Consider the following 15575-nt stretch of genomic DNA (forward strand, 5'->3'; position numbering starts at 1 on the left):
CATCTCACTCTTGATCTCAGTACTAGTGTGTAAAGGTGAAGGTCAGTGAAGTTGAAGGAGTCGAAGAACCATGAATCTATGCTGTTGGGATGGGTCCCCCACCTATGCATGACATACCTAAAATTATCCCCCATCACATAGTAGAAAGGAAGACTGAACTAAGTGCCAGTGGCTATCATGAATATGGGCAAATGATAACTGCAAGGAAGGACAAAAGATTGCATATGTATATTTCAAGAAGGTCAATGAGTACTGGTTTGAAAGTGACATTGTGAACTAAGAAAATGCAAATCTCTCCCTGGTCACTATGATACAGGGGAGTTCTAAAATGCTTTGTTCAGTGGGCCTGCAAAGGAAGTTCCAGTTGTAATAAAAAAGAAAAAAAAAAAGAAGGTAGAGAATATATTTATTGAAAAGTTTTGGGTGCAAAGAGAAGTTGCTTAGCATAGATGGGAGAGGGATTTCATAGGGCAAGGTTGAAAGGATTACAGTCAAGGGATCAGAATTGTTGGGAAAAGAAATAACGGTAGTTGAAGATGAGTATAAAAGAGAACATAAAGGAGAGCTGGGATTAATTTGGCAGATAATTATTTGAGCATGAGCATTTTGACCAAAAACCAAATAGATAAATAGGTGTTTGATCCAATTATCTCTTATTGTAGAGAAATTCAAGTTGCTGCACCAGTTCTTTATTTTCATTAGCACAGTAATGATATAATAGACTGAAATGAAGTAATGTGTTAAAAAGTACAAGGGAGGTATTCTTCATGTTTTTGAAGTGAGGAATGAAATGACAAAAAGCCCACATAACAACTTGTGAAACAACTCAGTAGTACACCCCAACGCCAGAGACTAGACTTTATTCATTTTACACGAGATCAGTTTTTTTGATCAAAATATTGTGTTGGCCAACTTCCTCTGATTAAATCACTTTCCCTTTAATTGTGTTTGTGGCCAAATTGTGTTACCGCGAGAGGGTCTTACAGTTTGAGTTGAGATAAAAGATAGCACAATTGTGAAGCATTGTGTAATTTTCTGGGCTCCCTACCACCAAGGAGGTCAGAACAAAACAGGAAAGCAAAAGATAACCCAAAAAAGATAAAGTTTTTATTTAAGGGTCACACAGAAAAGTGAAAAAATCCTAATCACTCAGCTCAATTATCACAAAGTGGCAGGTATAATCTGTACCTAATAGGCACTAATTAATAATTTCCATACAGGAAGCCACAGGTCTACAGAAAAAGACTGTGTGAGAGCACAGTAGTCTGAAAATGAGGTGGTCTTTGAGATCTGGTCACAAGATTGTAGCCAACCAGATTAAGGCATTTCCCCATGAGGCAGTCAATCCTATACTTTTGATAAAACTTAAAATGGCTTCCTCCTGTTTGCTTAAGAAATCTTTCTTCAAAGACTCTTGGGAAATCAGTTTCTTACAGAGCCCCAGATAACACTGGGAATATAGTTTGACAAATGCTCCTTTCTATTAGTACATTTTCTTTAACAAAAGAAAGTTTTCAATCCTGTTGACGGTTTCTGTATTTTTCTGTTAGCAACTAATTGTCTTGAAAGTCATCTTTTAAACCCAAACTATGAAATCATTTTTATTTTTATTTATTTTTCAGTTTTTAATGTTTATTTTTGAGAGAGCCAGTGCATGAGTGGAGGAGGCAGAGAGAGAGAGAGAAACACAGAGTCCAAAGCAGGCTCCAGGCTCTAAACTGTCAGCACAGAGCGCAGATGTGGGGCTCAAACCCACGAACCTTGAGATCATGACCTGAGCTGAAGTCGGACACTCAACTGACTGAGCCACTCAGACGCCCCTGCAATCATTTTTAAATTAAATCGTGTGTAGAACTGAGCAAAGGGGGGGGAGGGGCACTTGGGTGGCTCAGTCCATTAAGCATCTGACTGCGGCTCAGGTCGTGATCTCAAGGTTCATGGGTTCAAGCCCCACATCGGACTCTGTGCTGACAGCTCAGAGCCTGGAGCCTGCTTTGGATTCTGTGTCTCCCTCTCTCTCCCTTTCCCCTACTTGTATTCTGTCTCTCAAAAATAAATAAATAAGCATTTAAAAAAAAAAAAAAAACGAAGAACTGGGCAAGAGAAAATAATACGTTTCTGAGGGGGGTGGAAATGGTATACCATGGAAGGTTTGGGGTGGGTGGTGGAACATCCTTTACTATTTTTCTTAGGTCATTCATACTTTACTGGTATGTATAATAAGCCAGCGCAGAACATGTAGAAATTGGGTGTTTGAGACGTTGCAATAGGGAATTTTCCAATCGTTGCGGAATTCGGTTTCCACTTGCACTGCACTATTCAGAATAATTTTTGGTGAGGTCACCCAGGAGTCTCCTAATTTTAAATCCACCAACCTTTGGGAGTTTTGCACCTGGCTCATCACACCTGAGATATTCAAAGTTGCGTTGGCCTTGATGACCTTACGATCAGCTTTTTCTTCTACTCTTTCATCATTTCTTCTCAGTCTTCTTCAGTAATTCTTGTGTATCTGTTTACTCTGACATTATATAGGGCTATTTATAGTTCTTTAATATCAAAGTCACTTAAAGTTTCTATTCCTTTGCAAATCTTTGTGTTCTAGGAATGCCTTCCTTTATCTTACACACCAGGCACATTCCTTGTCTTCCTTCACACGTCTTAAATACCAGCCATCCTGACCCCACAGAATAGTCTATTCTCAGTATGGTTATATATCCGTATCAATACTGATTCCAGTATTTTATAATTATTTATAAACTGTCAATGCTGTGACTCACATGGAAAAGCAGGAATCAAAGCCAAATCTAGAGAGAGTGCCAAGGTAGCAGATCAAGGAGGGGAGGAAGTAAATGAAGCTGTTTTTGTTTGTTTGTTTGTTTGTTTGTTTGGTTTTTTTGGAGGTGGGGAAGGGAGTTTCTATGTGTTAGGAAAAGGAGCAGGCCTAGAAAATTTTCCTAAGCAAGAAAATAAGCAACTTTCATCCACTCCTTACAGGGATTAGTAGAATAGTGACCTGACATTTACAGAGAAAAAGACAAAAGGATTGTTTAGTGGGAAAGATTTCCCAGAAAGTCTTTTACGTGGAATCTTCTCTCAGAAATTCTTTCAAAATGCAATATAAAGGGAAATCCTGACTGGGGGAAAAATGTTCTTTTAGTCCCACGATTTTCTGAGTCATGATAATATTCCTGTATTTAAAAGACTCAAATCAGTCTCTACTTCTTTTTCTCTCCTGACATTCAATGAATTACGATGTGATAGGTGCCACAAGAACACAGTTTGCTTCTGTGGAGGTCACCTGTCACCTTCTAATTACCATGCCAGTGGTGCATTCTTTGTCCCCATGCTGTTCCACCTCTCCCGAGCCTCTGACACTGCTGACCTCCTTCACGGAACCGTCTTCTCCCTTGCGTCCTGCCTCTCCTCCCTCGCCGTTTGCTCTTTTGAGTGTCCTTCATGGGCTTCTCCTCGCCTACTCATCTCTTACATGTGCACACTCCTAAGACCGCCCCCCTGAATTCCCCACATGCTCTCCCTCAGTGACCCCATTCATTTTCATACATTCAGCTATTTCAATTCAGAAAACAACTCCATTTGCCGCCTATGACCTTTTTCCCAAGTTCCGGACCTACTCTTCCAGCTCTACACTGGACCTTTCAACCTGGATTTGGGGGAAGCTCAATTCGAGTAACTCCAAAACAGGTAGTAATATACCTGCCTGACTGTCCCCTCTTTCCACCTTCTCTGCCTGGGATCTAAGCCCAAGTTTCTCTGTAAGTCCACATTCTCTTACGTTCTTCTTAATAAACGTATTATCAATGTCCTCTGGTTCTGGTTCTGTAGAATGCTCCCTGTCCATGTCATTCTTCTATTTCCACTGCTCTTTCTTCTTACCTTTCAATAAACGGTCTTCGCATTTTCCCAGACTGCTGGTCTATATTCCTTATTCAGATAAATATGGATTGATGGTCTACTCTGAGCCAGATATTAAGATAGGCTATAAGTCAGGGTTCTCAATTCTGGCTGCACATCAGCTTTAAAACACAGAATTAAACTCAACTAATGCCCAGACTGCGTCAAAGATTCTGGTTGAGTTGGTCTAGGTTGGGCCTTGGACATAGTATTTATCAGGTTCCCCAAATAACTGTCCTGTGTTGCCAGATTTGAGAACCACAAACTTAAGTACACAGAGGCCGATAAAATGGACATAGTTCTTGCCCTGATGGAGCTTAAATTCTAGATAATTGGGGAGATAAACATCAAAAAGCAAAGTCATATATGTGTACAATTAGAAGTTGTAAGTTCCAGGAAGAAAATGAACAGAAGATTTTGAGAGGGAGAAAAAATATAACAGGACAAAGTATATGGGGGGGGGGGTGACAAGAGGTCTTTCCAAACAAGTGAGATTTAATATGAATTCTTAGGGATGAGTATACTTTGGCCAGGCAAATAAGCAGATAGGAAAAACATTTTGTGAATTTGAGTCATGGAGTAGCCTGGCATGTTGTGAGGAAATGAAAACCAATGTGGATGGGAGATAGTGAGGGATAGAAAGCGTGACTTAAAAGAGGTTGGAACAGAAAAAAGGGACTTTGTTCAGAATTTGTTAGAATTTTTAAGTGCATTAAAAATACACATAGTTTTTTAGGGGCTAAAATAATCGTTTTAATTATTGCTTTGGCTTCCCCTGAAGGTAAGTGGGGTTCAAAGCTGAACAGATGGAGAAGAGCTAAATTTCAGTTTGAAGCACTTTGGTAAATAAGGTTGCTTGAATAAAGGTGTTGGCTGTGGGCCTAAATAGATACCTATGGATTCAAGATAGAATTTGGAGGTAGCATGAATAGAACTTGTTGCTGGGTTGGCTATAAGGGACAGGGGAAGACCATGCATCATCAAAGGTGATTCTCAGGTTTTTGGCTTAAGACACAGAGCTGATGGCACCATTTGCTTTTTTTGTAATAGATTGTTTTAGAGCAATTTTAGGTTCACAGCAGAATGGAGCAAATGGTACAGAGATTTCCTATATACCTGTGTCTATACCCATGTCTTAATCTACATTTGCTTTTCTGGACCATTTTATACGAATGAAATTACATAATATGTGGTATTGTGTCTAACTCCTTTTATTTAGAATAATGTTCTTGAGATTCTTCCATGCTATAGCACACATCAGTATTTCCTTTCTCTTTATTGTTGATAGTGTTCTGTTCTCCAGATAACTATATTCAGTTAATAATCTGTGGATGAACATTTGTATTGTTTCATTTCAATTTTGGCATCAGTGAATAATCCTGCTGTAAACATTTGCATGCAGGTCTTTGTGTGGGCATATTTTTTTCATCTGTCTTGTACAGATTCCCAAGGATGGAATTGTTGTGTTATAGGCTAAGCATAGGCTTAACTATTCTTAATAGGCTTTTTAAAATTTGAGCAGTTTGGGGTTCACAACACATTTGGTCAGGAAGTTGCCATATACTGTCTACACCCACACATCGTTATTACCCGAAGTCCATCTTTTACATTAGGGTTCACCTTGGGTGGTGTATTCTATTCTACTGTCCTCTCACTTGCAGGGTTTCTGAAGAGAAGTTGAATGTAATTCTTATATTTGTTCCTCTGAAGGTAAGGTGCTTATCACCTCTGCTTCTTATAAGATTTTAAGTATGATGGGCCCAGGTATATGTTTGTTTATGTGTTTGTTTGCCATTTATTTCACTTGGTGTTTTCTGAGCTTCTTGGATCTGTGATTGGATGTATGATATTAATTTGGGAAAAGCTTCAGTCACCATTACTTCACATATGTCTTCTGCTCCTTTCTCTCTTCCTTCTTCTGGATGTTCCCATGATGTGATGTTATACCTTTTGTTATCCTACCTTTCTTGGATATTCTTGTTATATTTGTATCAGACATTTTTTTCTTTGCCTTTCCATTTTGGAAGTTTCTGTTGACATATCCTCAAGTTCAGAGATTCCTTCCTCAGCCATGTCCTGTCTACAAATAAATCCACCAAAAGCAGTCTTCATTTCTGTTACCGTATTTTTGATCCCCGGCATTTCTTTTTTATTCTTTCTTAGAATTTCCATGTCTGTGTTTTCATTGCCTACCTGTTCGTGTCTGCTAACTACTTTATACACTAGCTCCCTTAACATATTAATCATAGTTGTTTTAAATTTCTGTTCTGATAATTCCAATGTCCCTGCCATATCTGATGCTAGCTCTGTCTCTTTGTAATATTGTGGTTTTCACCAGTGTTTCCATGAAGTGTGTTTCTGTAGACTTCATGTACTAGTAGGGCATGCTTAAGACTTCCTCCCGAGTTTACCTTCTAAAGGAGAATGTGAAAATCAATAGACTCCCATTTATGTAAAAAGTAAGTGTAACTTGTAGCCTTCTAGAGTTTGGCCCCGGTTTATCTTTACAACCTCATCTCTGACTATAGCTTCATGCTTAAACTGGCCAATATGATGTTCACTGAACAACCGCTCTGTGTTTTCCCACAAATACGTTTGTCTTTATTTTTACCCTTCGCTTAGCCTGGAATGCCTTACTTCCCTTCTTTTCATTACCAAAATTCTACCTATCTTTAGAACAAAGCCAGATACTTTTTCCACAGAATTTTCTAAAAGATAAATACCTTTCCCATAATCTCTGGTGTGTACCTCTTCTACAACAGTAATTAGAGGATACTTACTATAGGCTGGGTATGTCATCGTCAGCCACAAAATCACTCTCCTAACCCTCCCTCCCCCACCACTGAGAATGGCTTGATGGGAGTGATCTCTTTTTGTTCATCTGTACCCACCTTAGATCCAGTAAAGTGTTTCTAAGTTAGTAGCTGCTAAATATTTATTGAATTGAATTAGTATATAGAGGACGGGATTTTATTTAAATTTCTTTGTCTTATTCAATATTTAATTAAAGCATTTTAATATATGATAATAACAATTACAGAATCCACATGATTTATAAATATCATTTGTTAAACTAATGAAGCCAGCTACATCTGGGGTCTCCATTTTACATGACCCCACTCTGTACTTTGACTCAAAACTTAAAAATTCTCCTTAACTGAAGTAACAGAAAGGGATGTGTCATTAGTCATTTTTTTTTTTCATATTGCTTTATATAGACAAGTTTTCTACCAAATCTATTCTTTGCAAATACCAAATGTTTCCATGAAATTCTTATTCCTTCTGGGCTACCGTGTCTGACGGGTAACATGACTATTGTCTGAAATGCATGTGGAAGCATAACTGTAGTAGCTGAGAAATGACCATGTTTCCTTTTAGTTCTCAGCAAGAGTAATTGAATGTAGAATATCTTACTAAACACTGGACTGTGACAGTGTGTTAACACTCTGACTATCTCCTAACAGCAGGGCAATTATTTGCTGAGTGGGATTTTTATAAATCTCCTGGCACGAGTATGTCTCAATAATGATGATGAAGTGCACTGGTCAGTGTTGATTCAGCAGTCCTTAGCCTCGCAAATACTTCATTCACAGTTCTCAGGCCCACTTTTACTTTCCTACTTATTAGAGATCTTTACTACTCTTCTGGGCTGGCTTAGAGTGTAATTTGTAAAATCATTTTTATTAAATCTTAGAACCTGAACATATTTTAGTCAGCCCCCCTTTCTAGAACCGTGTATCTTCCGCAGCCCCCCCGCCCCGTACTCACAAATTCTGAATCCTTGTCCAAGAAAATACCTTTTAATTTTGTTCCTTTGTGTGGCAATCCGCAATTCCCTTCACTGTGTAATTGTCACTCGCAGAAGTAAAACTTGAATCCTCCCACCTCTCCTGTGTACGTAGTAGCTGTTCATTCCTGAGTAAGCAGCTACTTGGAAATTATGAGAAATTATTATTTCTCAGATGGCAGAATCCGAAATTGAAACGCTGGTCATTCTGCTTTGGAAGCCGTAAGGGTACACAGTCATGTTTCAAATTCTTTGTATTTTACAGAAACGTGTTTTAAAAAAGTAAACCTCAATAACAGAGAGAAGAAGCAAAAATTAGAATAGAGCTTCCCCCAGGCAAAATGAAGGCCTGTGGATGAGTGGGAAATGACCGTGAAAACATTCTCCATGAAATAAAACAGTAGATGCTCCATATCTACCACCCATTTGTTTTTAAACCAACTGCATTTTTTAAAGTACTTTCCCACACAATACTTAATAAAGAATAAAAACCGGGAAGAAAAGAGAAACTGATAGGTTGTTAGAAATATGGAATGGTTCAAAATATTAATGTAATGCTAAGGGTGACTGGGTAACAAATGGTACATTTGCTCGTTGCTCAACCTGACATAATTAATATTCCAGGTCATGCTTAAGTTCCCATGATGGAGGGTCTGAAGGGGGGAATTCAAGAAAAATATATATCTATTATATAACTCATTGCCTTTTTTTTTTTTTTTTTCCTTTTGACGAGTCAGAATCATAGCCTTTAAAAAAAATCAGTGCTTTCACACCTCATTTGCCGTATTCACCACTGGGCCACCAGTCAGCAGCCCAGCCTGATGCAAGGAGGTCAGTAAGAAGCTATTAGCAGAGTCCTCTCCTGAGATTTCTTGGGTCTTATTGAGTTGAATGTTAGCATGACAGTGCTGCAAATAACTCAGTTGTAGGCTTTTTTTTTTTTTTAAACAGTTAGCACAGATTTCCCCATAGTGTTGGTCACTCTAGAAAATTATTGCTGAAAATGAAGTCCCAAAAGCTAGCTTGGCAGTAGCCCTTCTAAGTTGCGAAAAATGTGAAAACTGAAAAATATGTCACGGTCCCTTAGGATTAACCTTGTCTTTTGTGACTCATAGTAATATTTTTTTTAAAATCCACAACAAACCATTGTTCACAAGTGGCTTGCAAAATTATGGCGTGTCCAATTGAGACAATAGTAAGTTAGGGTTGTTTTATTTACTTAAAGAAGTAATAGTTAAATGAATACTGTATCAGTATAAATAAATAGAGTATTTGCTTGCTGTAGGGACCGAGGGAGGGCTGGGCTGTTTTCATTGACGTAAGTTAGCAAATGTATTAAATTAATTTCTAAACTAACCGACACCTTGAAGATTTTCAATGATACATTTTAAATTCAATTAAAATATATTTTCTACCGATATTTGATTTAAATTGCAAAGAGAATACACATGAGGAGGTCTCCATATAGGTTGCAAAATATAATTTAGGAAAGTTATCATGTCTACTGATCTATTTGCATTTCCCATCTAGCCTATGTATACATGTGCATGCAAATGTGGAAGGAGACCAAAAAAGATTTCTAATGGGGTAAAGTTAATAGCAGTTATTCAAGTAGATAGATATTTTTAACTGATAAATGATAGCCTGGTTAAATTGTACCTATTTCACAATTTTAATCTGCAAGGTTGTGAAAATGATAAACTAACAGACTTAAATTAGCTAGATCATCACGAAATAGAGTGGCATTCTCCTTTCTCATAGGCTATAGAGATTTAGTTATATTTTATGTCAGAATATTCTTTTAATATAATATTGTGTTTATTCTCATTATAGTTGGTACATTCTCATCATAGAAAATCACCCTGAAAATCATCTTAAAAATTATCACCCACTTAAAAATTACGCTAAAAACTATTTTAAGTATATGTGCACATATTGTCTTTAATTAACATCATTTAAACTGTTTATGAGTCTGCCTTATTTGATATTTAGTATTATAATGAGAGAATGTTAGTATGGCATTAACTATGGTTTATACAATTACCCGTAATATTTTCGATACCTTTTTTTTGTATAAATTATATAGGGGAAAAATCCCAAAGAAGACCCAGTTCAAAAACATTTTTAAGATATTTAAATATATTTGCATTGGTTTCATGTTACCTAATAAAATTCAACTATAACAGGAAAAGTTGAGTTGGAGGTGACTCAATGGGTCTATGATAATTTAGTTCTAGCTCACAGCGTGTTTGAAAGCACATGGAAACTGATATGTTAAGAAAGATAAGAAGAGTATAATCTGTATTTGTTTGTAAGAAGTTGATAAGATAAACATTTTGCTGAGATATTGATGTGGTTTTGGAAAACAAGCGTAAAAGAGAGGCTTCATGGGCCTTTCTGAATAGTGCATCATTGTTCTCGATAACCACATTTAGCATTCGTTGTTTTGAATGTCTACTATGTGCCAAGTACCCTACTAGGCCGTGGGGATACAAAAATACCTAACAGAGCTCTGTGCTCCAGCTGCTGGTTTGGGGAAGACCTTTACAGACAAAGGTAATTATGAAACAATGTGGTAGGTGGGTAGGAACTGTGAGGGAATTGTCCCAGGTTATTAATGAGGCATTAGGGATAGGACACTGACTGTAGCCTCAACCGGTTTTGGACAAAGGTTAACACTGAACTGAAGTATTAGCCTGGAAATACAAAATTTGGGGGGGCGCCTGGGTGGCTCAGTCGGTTCAGCATCCGACTTCGGCTCAGGTCATGATCTTGAAGTTCACGAGCATCATGTCCCACACCGGAGCCTGTTTCAGATGCTGTGTCCCCCTCTCTTTCTCTGCCCCTCCCCCTCTCATACTCTGTCTCTGTCTCTCTCTCTCTCTCTCTCTCTCTCTCTCTCTCAAAGATAAATAAAACATTAAAAATTTAAAAAAATATATAAAATTTTCTTAAGATGTTTTTTCAAAGACAGCAATCTAAGGTAATGATACTACTTTGGAGCTGCTGATCCCGTCAGGTAAATATAGTGACCAGAAAAGTGTATGCACATAATGGTGACATGAGAGAAAAGCACATTATAGCAAAAACTATATGGGTTTAGTGGATACATTCTTTACATTAGTCTAGAGTATCTACACAGAAACCAAACAAGTCATGTTAAGTTAAGTCAAGTCAAGTTAAAATGTAACTTGTCCTTATGGTTATGCATTTGTATATACGAAAAAAGTGTCAAACTGCTATGCAGTTTGTATACTCAAACGCCACTGAATTTTCAGGGAATGAACATCTGCTATACTTGAATTTAACATTTGTTGCACACACCTCCCTTGAACCTCTATTGCATAGCAGGCGCTGTGCTAATAAGTAAGTGGACTGGTTTGATACAGTGTGTGACCAAGTCAATGAAAGAACATTAAGGGTATATGACACTACACAAGTACAACACCTAATAGAAAAAGTTTATTTCTGTTTAATAAAACTGTTTAATAAAACAGTTTATTATTTTAAAGTGAAGAACTTAAAAGAGCTGCCATTAAATAGGTGGTATAATACATAATCATTAAAACATGTATTTATTGAGTGCATACTTTGTGCCTGAAACTGGTTCAACCATTGCATATTTGAGTTGTGTAAGTGAATGGTATGATTAAATCTATGTATATATAGTTAATACTCAGAAGACAGAAACAATGACTTAATGTCCTTCTCTTATGTTTTCTTAAATACTTTTGTATAAAATACGCCATATGTGCCAGATAGAAGCTATAGCTGAGTGTGGTGTCGTTGCTGTTTTTTGTTGTTTTAATGTTTATTCCTTTTTGAGAGAGAGAGAGAGAGAGAGCACGGGAGAGGGGCAGAGAAAAAGGGAGACAGAGGATCTGAAATTGGCTCTGAGCCGACAGCAGCAAGCCCGATGGGGGGCTTGAACTCACGAACCATGAGATCATGATCTGAGCTAAAGTCAGTGCTCAACCGACTTTATAGCTCAGTGGTTTTTAACATGCGTAGTCTTTAACTATGAATGATTCTGAAATTGTTAGTCTGGAGTAGAGATAAAATGAGTACCTTGCAATCTCCTTGGGTGAATCTGAAGTCAGCCTCTAGTTAAGAACTAGAGTTCTACTGTAAAATAGCCCTTAAACATATGACAATTTTTATGATACAATTTTATCCTACTTTTACATCGTGTGAAAATTGAAGATAAACATCAACATTATGTTCTTTTTTTCAGATTCCAGGTATATACAATTCACCATTCAGAAAAGATCCCGATCCATGGGAATTGCGGTTACAGAAGGCAAAACCCTTAATAAGCCAAAGGCCTAAAGTTAAGCAGAAGCGCGACATCAACATTAGCAACTGGCTGGCTTGTACGAGTGCTCGCTCCCTTCCTCAATCTGAAATTCTGCCACCCATTGATAGGAAGCAGTGTCAGGTACTTATCACTTCCGTCTAAGAATTCTGTCGATGATTGTATTCTTGCCGTTTTTTTAAGGGTTATTGTTGTGTTCTTTTGTCTTTGTGACAAGAAAGAAAAATGGTTTTTTATGGAATTTAACTATAGCTAATAAATCCAGAGTGTGTTTCAAATACATACCAAGGAAGGAATCAAATATTTCTATAGTACTGAATTTTATGGTTTCAGATACAGACTTAACACATAGGATTTTTGGCTAGGATCTACTCTTTTTCTGTAAGAATATTGTTGCAACAGTACTTGTTGTAACATGTTGCTAAAAAAATAAGATGTATTATCACCTTTAACTTCTCACGTGATGATTCGTATCTTTATATACAATGTTAAACGTAATTTAGGTTTGACTAATTTAAAAAGTGCAAGCTGGAGAATTACAGAGGATCGAAAACAATGCAGGACTCAAGCAGAGACAAATCTTCCCTGTGGATGGGTATAGAGCTGGATTGGCAAATGACTTCCTAGGGGTGAAGGGTGGAGTAGGATGTGTTGGGTGATGATCGCCACCGTCCCGAAAGGCCCAGAAAGCAACAATTCTATGATCCCCATCAATATTTAATCTGGAGTAGACGACCGCCACCAGGTAGCATCAACCTAGAATTGGGTTGATTTCGATTTGCACAGCCAGACTTGCGGGACTCGTACCTGGTAGTTCCCTGCATAGGCTTGCCTCTGCATATCTTTTGCTATATAATAAATGGGTTCAAAACCTGATGGCTTAAACCAACAAACATGTCTTCTCTCACAGTTTCTCTGAGAAACTGTGGTGTGTGGCAGGTACAGCTCAGGTGAGTACCTCTGACTCAAGATCTCTCATAGTGGCAGTCAATGTGCCAGCCAAGGCTGTGATTTCATGTGAAAACTCAACTGTAGGGAAGAAGGGAAGGATGAGGACATCCTCTTCCAAGGTCACTCATATCGTTGGTCGTGTTCATATCTCAGTCCCCTCTCACGTTGGCCTGTCTACACTACTGCCTCACTGGCAGCTGGCTTCCCTCAGGGGAATCTAAGAATCATTCAGAGAATGATTCAGGGAATGTAAGAGGTCATTCAGAGAATTCTCAAAATGGAAGCCTCACCCTTTTTATGACCTCATGCCTCAAGTGACAGCCCATTACTTCTGCCATATTCTGTTTTTAGGAGTGAGTAAGTCTAGTCCACGCAAGGGCTTGAATCCCAAAGTGGGATCATTGGAGGACATCTTCGAGACTGCTTTTCACACCCACACCCATTTCCTCAGCTTGCAATAAGCCAACCTCATCCAAGCCTTATTTCTGATATCTTATGTATTCATTTTCTGAAACTGGTTTTTTTTATTCCCTTTATTTTGTGCATTTTTTGCTCTCTTAAAGCTACTAACTGATCATTAAAACTATCTAAGGAAATACTATTAACTGATGGTATACACTATATTATAGAAAGAGCTGTAAAAAAATTTATCTAAGAAAACATAGAAGCTGAAAATTCTCCCTCTTTCTGAAATCGAGTGACACACAGAGTGGAATTGAACAAGAGGACAAGGGAGAGATAATTGCAAAAATTTCAGTTTATTTTGAACATACCTTCAGAGTATGGTTTCATGATTCTTTTCAAAATATAGGTTATACCAGTATTCGAATAAAGGCATTTAAAATAGTTTTGAAAACAAATATAAATTGCATTTTATACGTAACTGAATTTTTACCATTTGAATTATGCCTATTACTATTTCAGTTGATACAAGTAACAATTTTGCATGATACCATCTGAACGAGCAATTCAGTGTATTAGTTATTCTATAAAGAAAATAGTTCTAGTATCATCATTGCTTGTGTATTAAGTGCTCAATGGTTGCTAAGGTGTCAGATATATAAAATATAATCTATATTTTATGCTATCTTCAGTGAAATTGCTATTGGGAGTACACAGAATTCATAGGGTAATTCTGAATACAACTTCTTAGGAAATGTGAAAATTATATGGTATTAATAAGATATAGGTATATAAATGTTTCTGAGTTGGAAATACTCTAGAGGTTACCATATCAAACTGCCACACTGTATAATATTTACAATGTTAACCATGCACATTTAATATCATTTTATATGAGTTTTATAATACTGGTATTTTATATTAACTTCACTACTTTGCTTTGCTTTTCTATGCTTCTTAATACGGCTTATTTTATACAAGTTTGTATTCACTCTGCATCTCTATTAATATGCTTTTCTCAATACAACCACTTATTACTTTACATAGCTTCCCCCATAGCGTTCTATTTATACATATATGTATTTAGTATTTATGGAATGCACATGGAAGATATATATATATATACATATATATATATATATACACACATATATATATATACCTATATATATGATATATGTGAACCATTTTTACATGTATATTTTTATATAAATAAAATATACATTTTCTATATAAAAATATACATGTAAAAACTGACACTAATTACCTGACACTAATTACCAGGAGTTCATGCAAACTCCGCAGCTTACGGGCTTTTGACCCCACAAAAATGTTCTTCACTTCACATACCAGTCGCAATTTCTGGGTCTCCCGTACTTTTTACTGAACTGGCTATAATTGAGCAGTCCTCTGACCCCAACCTAAGGTTTGATAATTTGCTAGAATGGTTCAAGAACTCAGGAAGACCTTTTATTTACATTTACTTCTTTATTATAAAGGGTACAAGTAAACAGCCAGATGAAGAGGAACATAGAGTGAGCTCTGAAAGCATCCAGAGCGCACAGGCTTCTGTTCCCACAGAGTTGGGTGCACCACTTTCCCAGCACGTAGATAGTGTGTGCAAGCTAAGAAGCTCATCAAATCTCCGTGTAAGAGTTTTTATAAAGCTCAATCTTGAACTCCATTAGATTTCACTGGAGATCCGAAATGGGGCTGGAAATTTCAACCTTCTTTCTGGTGACCAGTCTCATCTTGAGGCTGCTAAGGATCTAAATCATGTCAATAGCATAATCTCAGGTGTAATCTTGTTTTGAATAACAAAGGCACCCCATCACTCAGGAAATCCCAAGCATTTTAGGAAGTCTATGCCAGGAATCAGTGACAAGGACCATACAATATATATTTCTTTCTATATCACAATAGTATATCTATATGAAGACACATAGAAAAATATATATACATTCATATAAAATATACATGTGTATATATACTTATGGAATATACATATATATGGAAGATTTTATACGTGTGTATATATATGGATACATATGCAGATGTATATCATACACATGTGTATACTTATATACACATACTCAGAAATTACCTTTATCTAGCATACCACAAAATAATGATCATTGTTAATTTTCTTTTCTGCTCCCTTCTTTCTTCCTTTTTTTGCTTTTGCTCTCTACCCTTGTTCTTCTTCTC

The 15575-nt window shown here is 37.0% G+C and overlaps 1 protein-coding gene across 5 annotated transcripts in view; it reads left to right on the forward strand.

The window, feature by feature from the left end:
• Window positions 1-15575, forward strand: part of SPATA17 (spermatogenesis associated 17) — a 196714-nt gene that overhangs the window by 91571 nt on the left and 89568 nt on the right. For all 5 annotated transcript variants that reach the window (XR_006199131.1, XM_042926292.1, XM_042926291.1 and 2 more), the window contains one exon: window positions 11934-12137. Coding sequence is in view for 4 of the 5 variants with exons in the window: in XM_042926292.1 (XP_042782226.1) it covers window positions 11934-12137 (204 nt within the window). In the remaining variant the exon portion in view is untranslated. The remainder of the gene's footprint in view (window positions 1-11933; window positions 12138-15575) is intronic.

The sequence above is a fragment of the Panthera leo genome, chromosome F3, assembly GCF_018350215.1.
Source record: "Panthera leo isolate Ple1 chromosome F3, P.leo_Ple1_pat1.1, whole genome shotgun sequence".
Lineage (NCBI taxonomy): Eukaryota > Metazoa > Chordata > Mammalia > Carnivora > Felidae > Panthera > Panthera leo.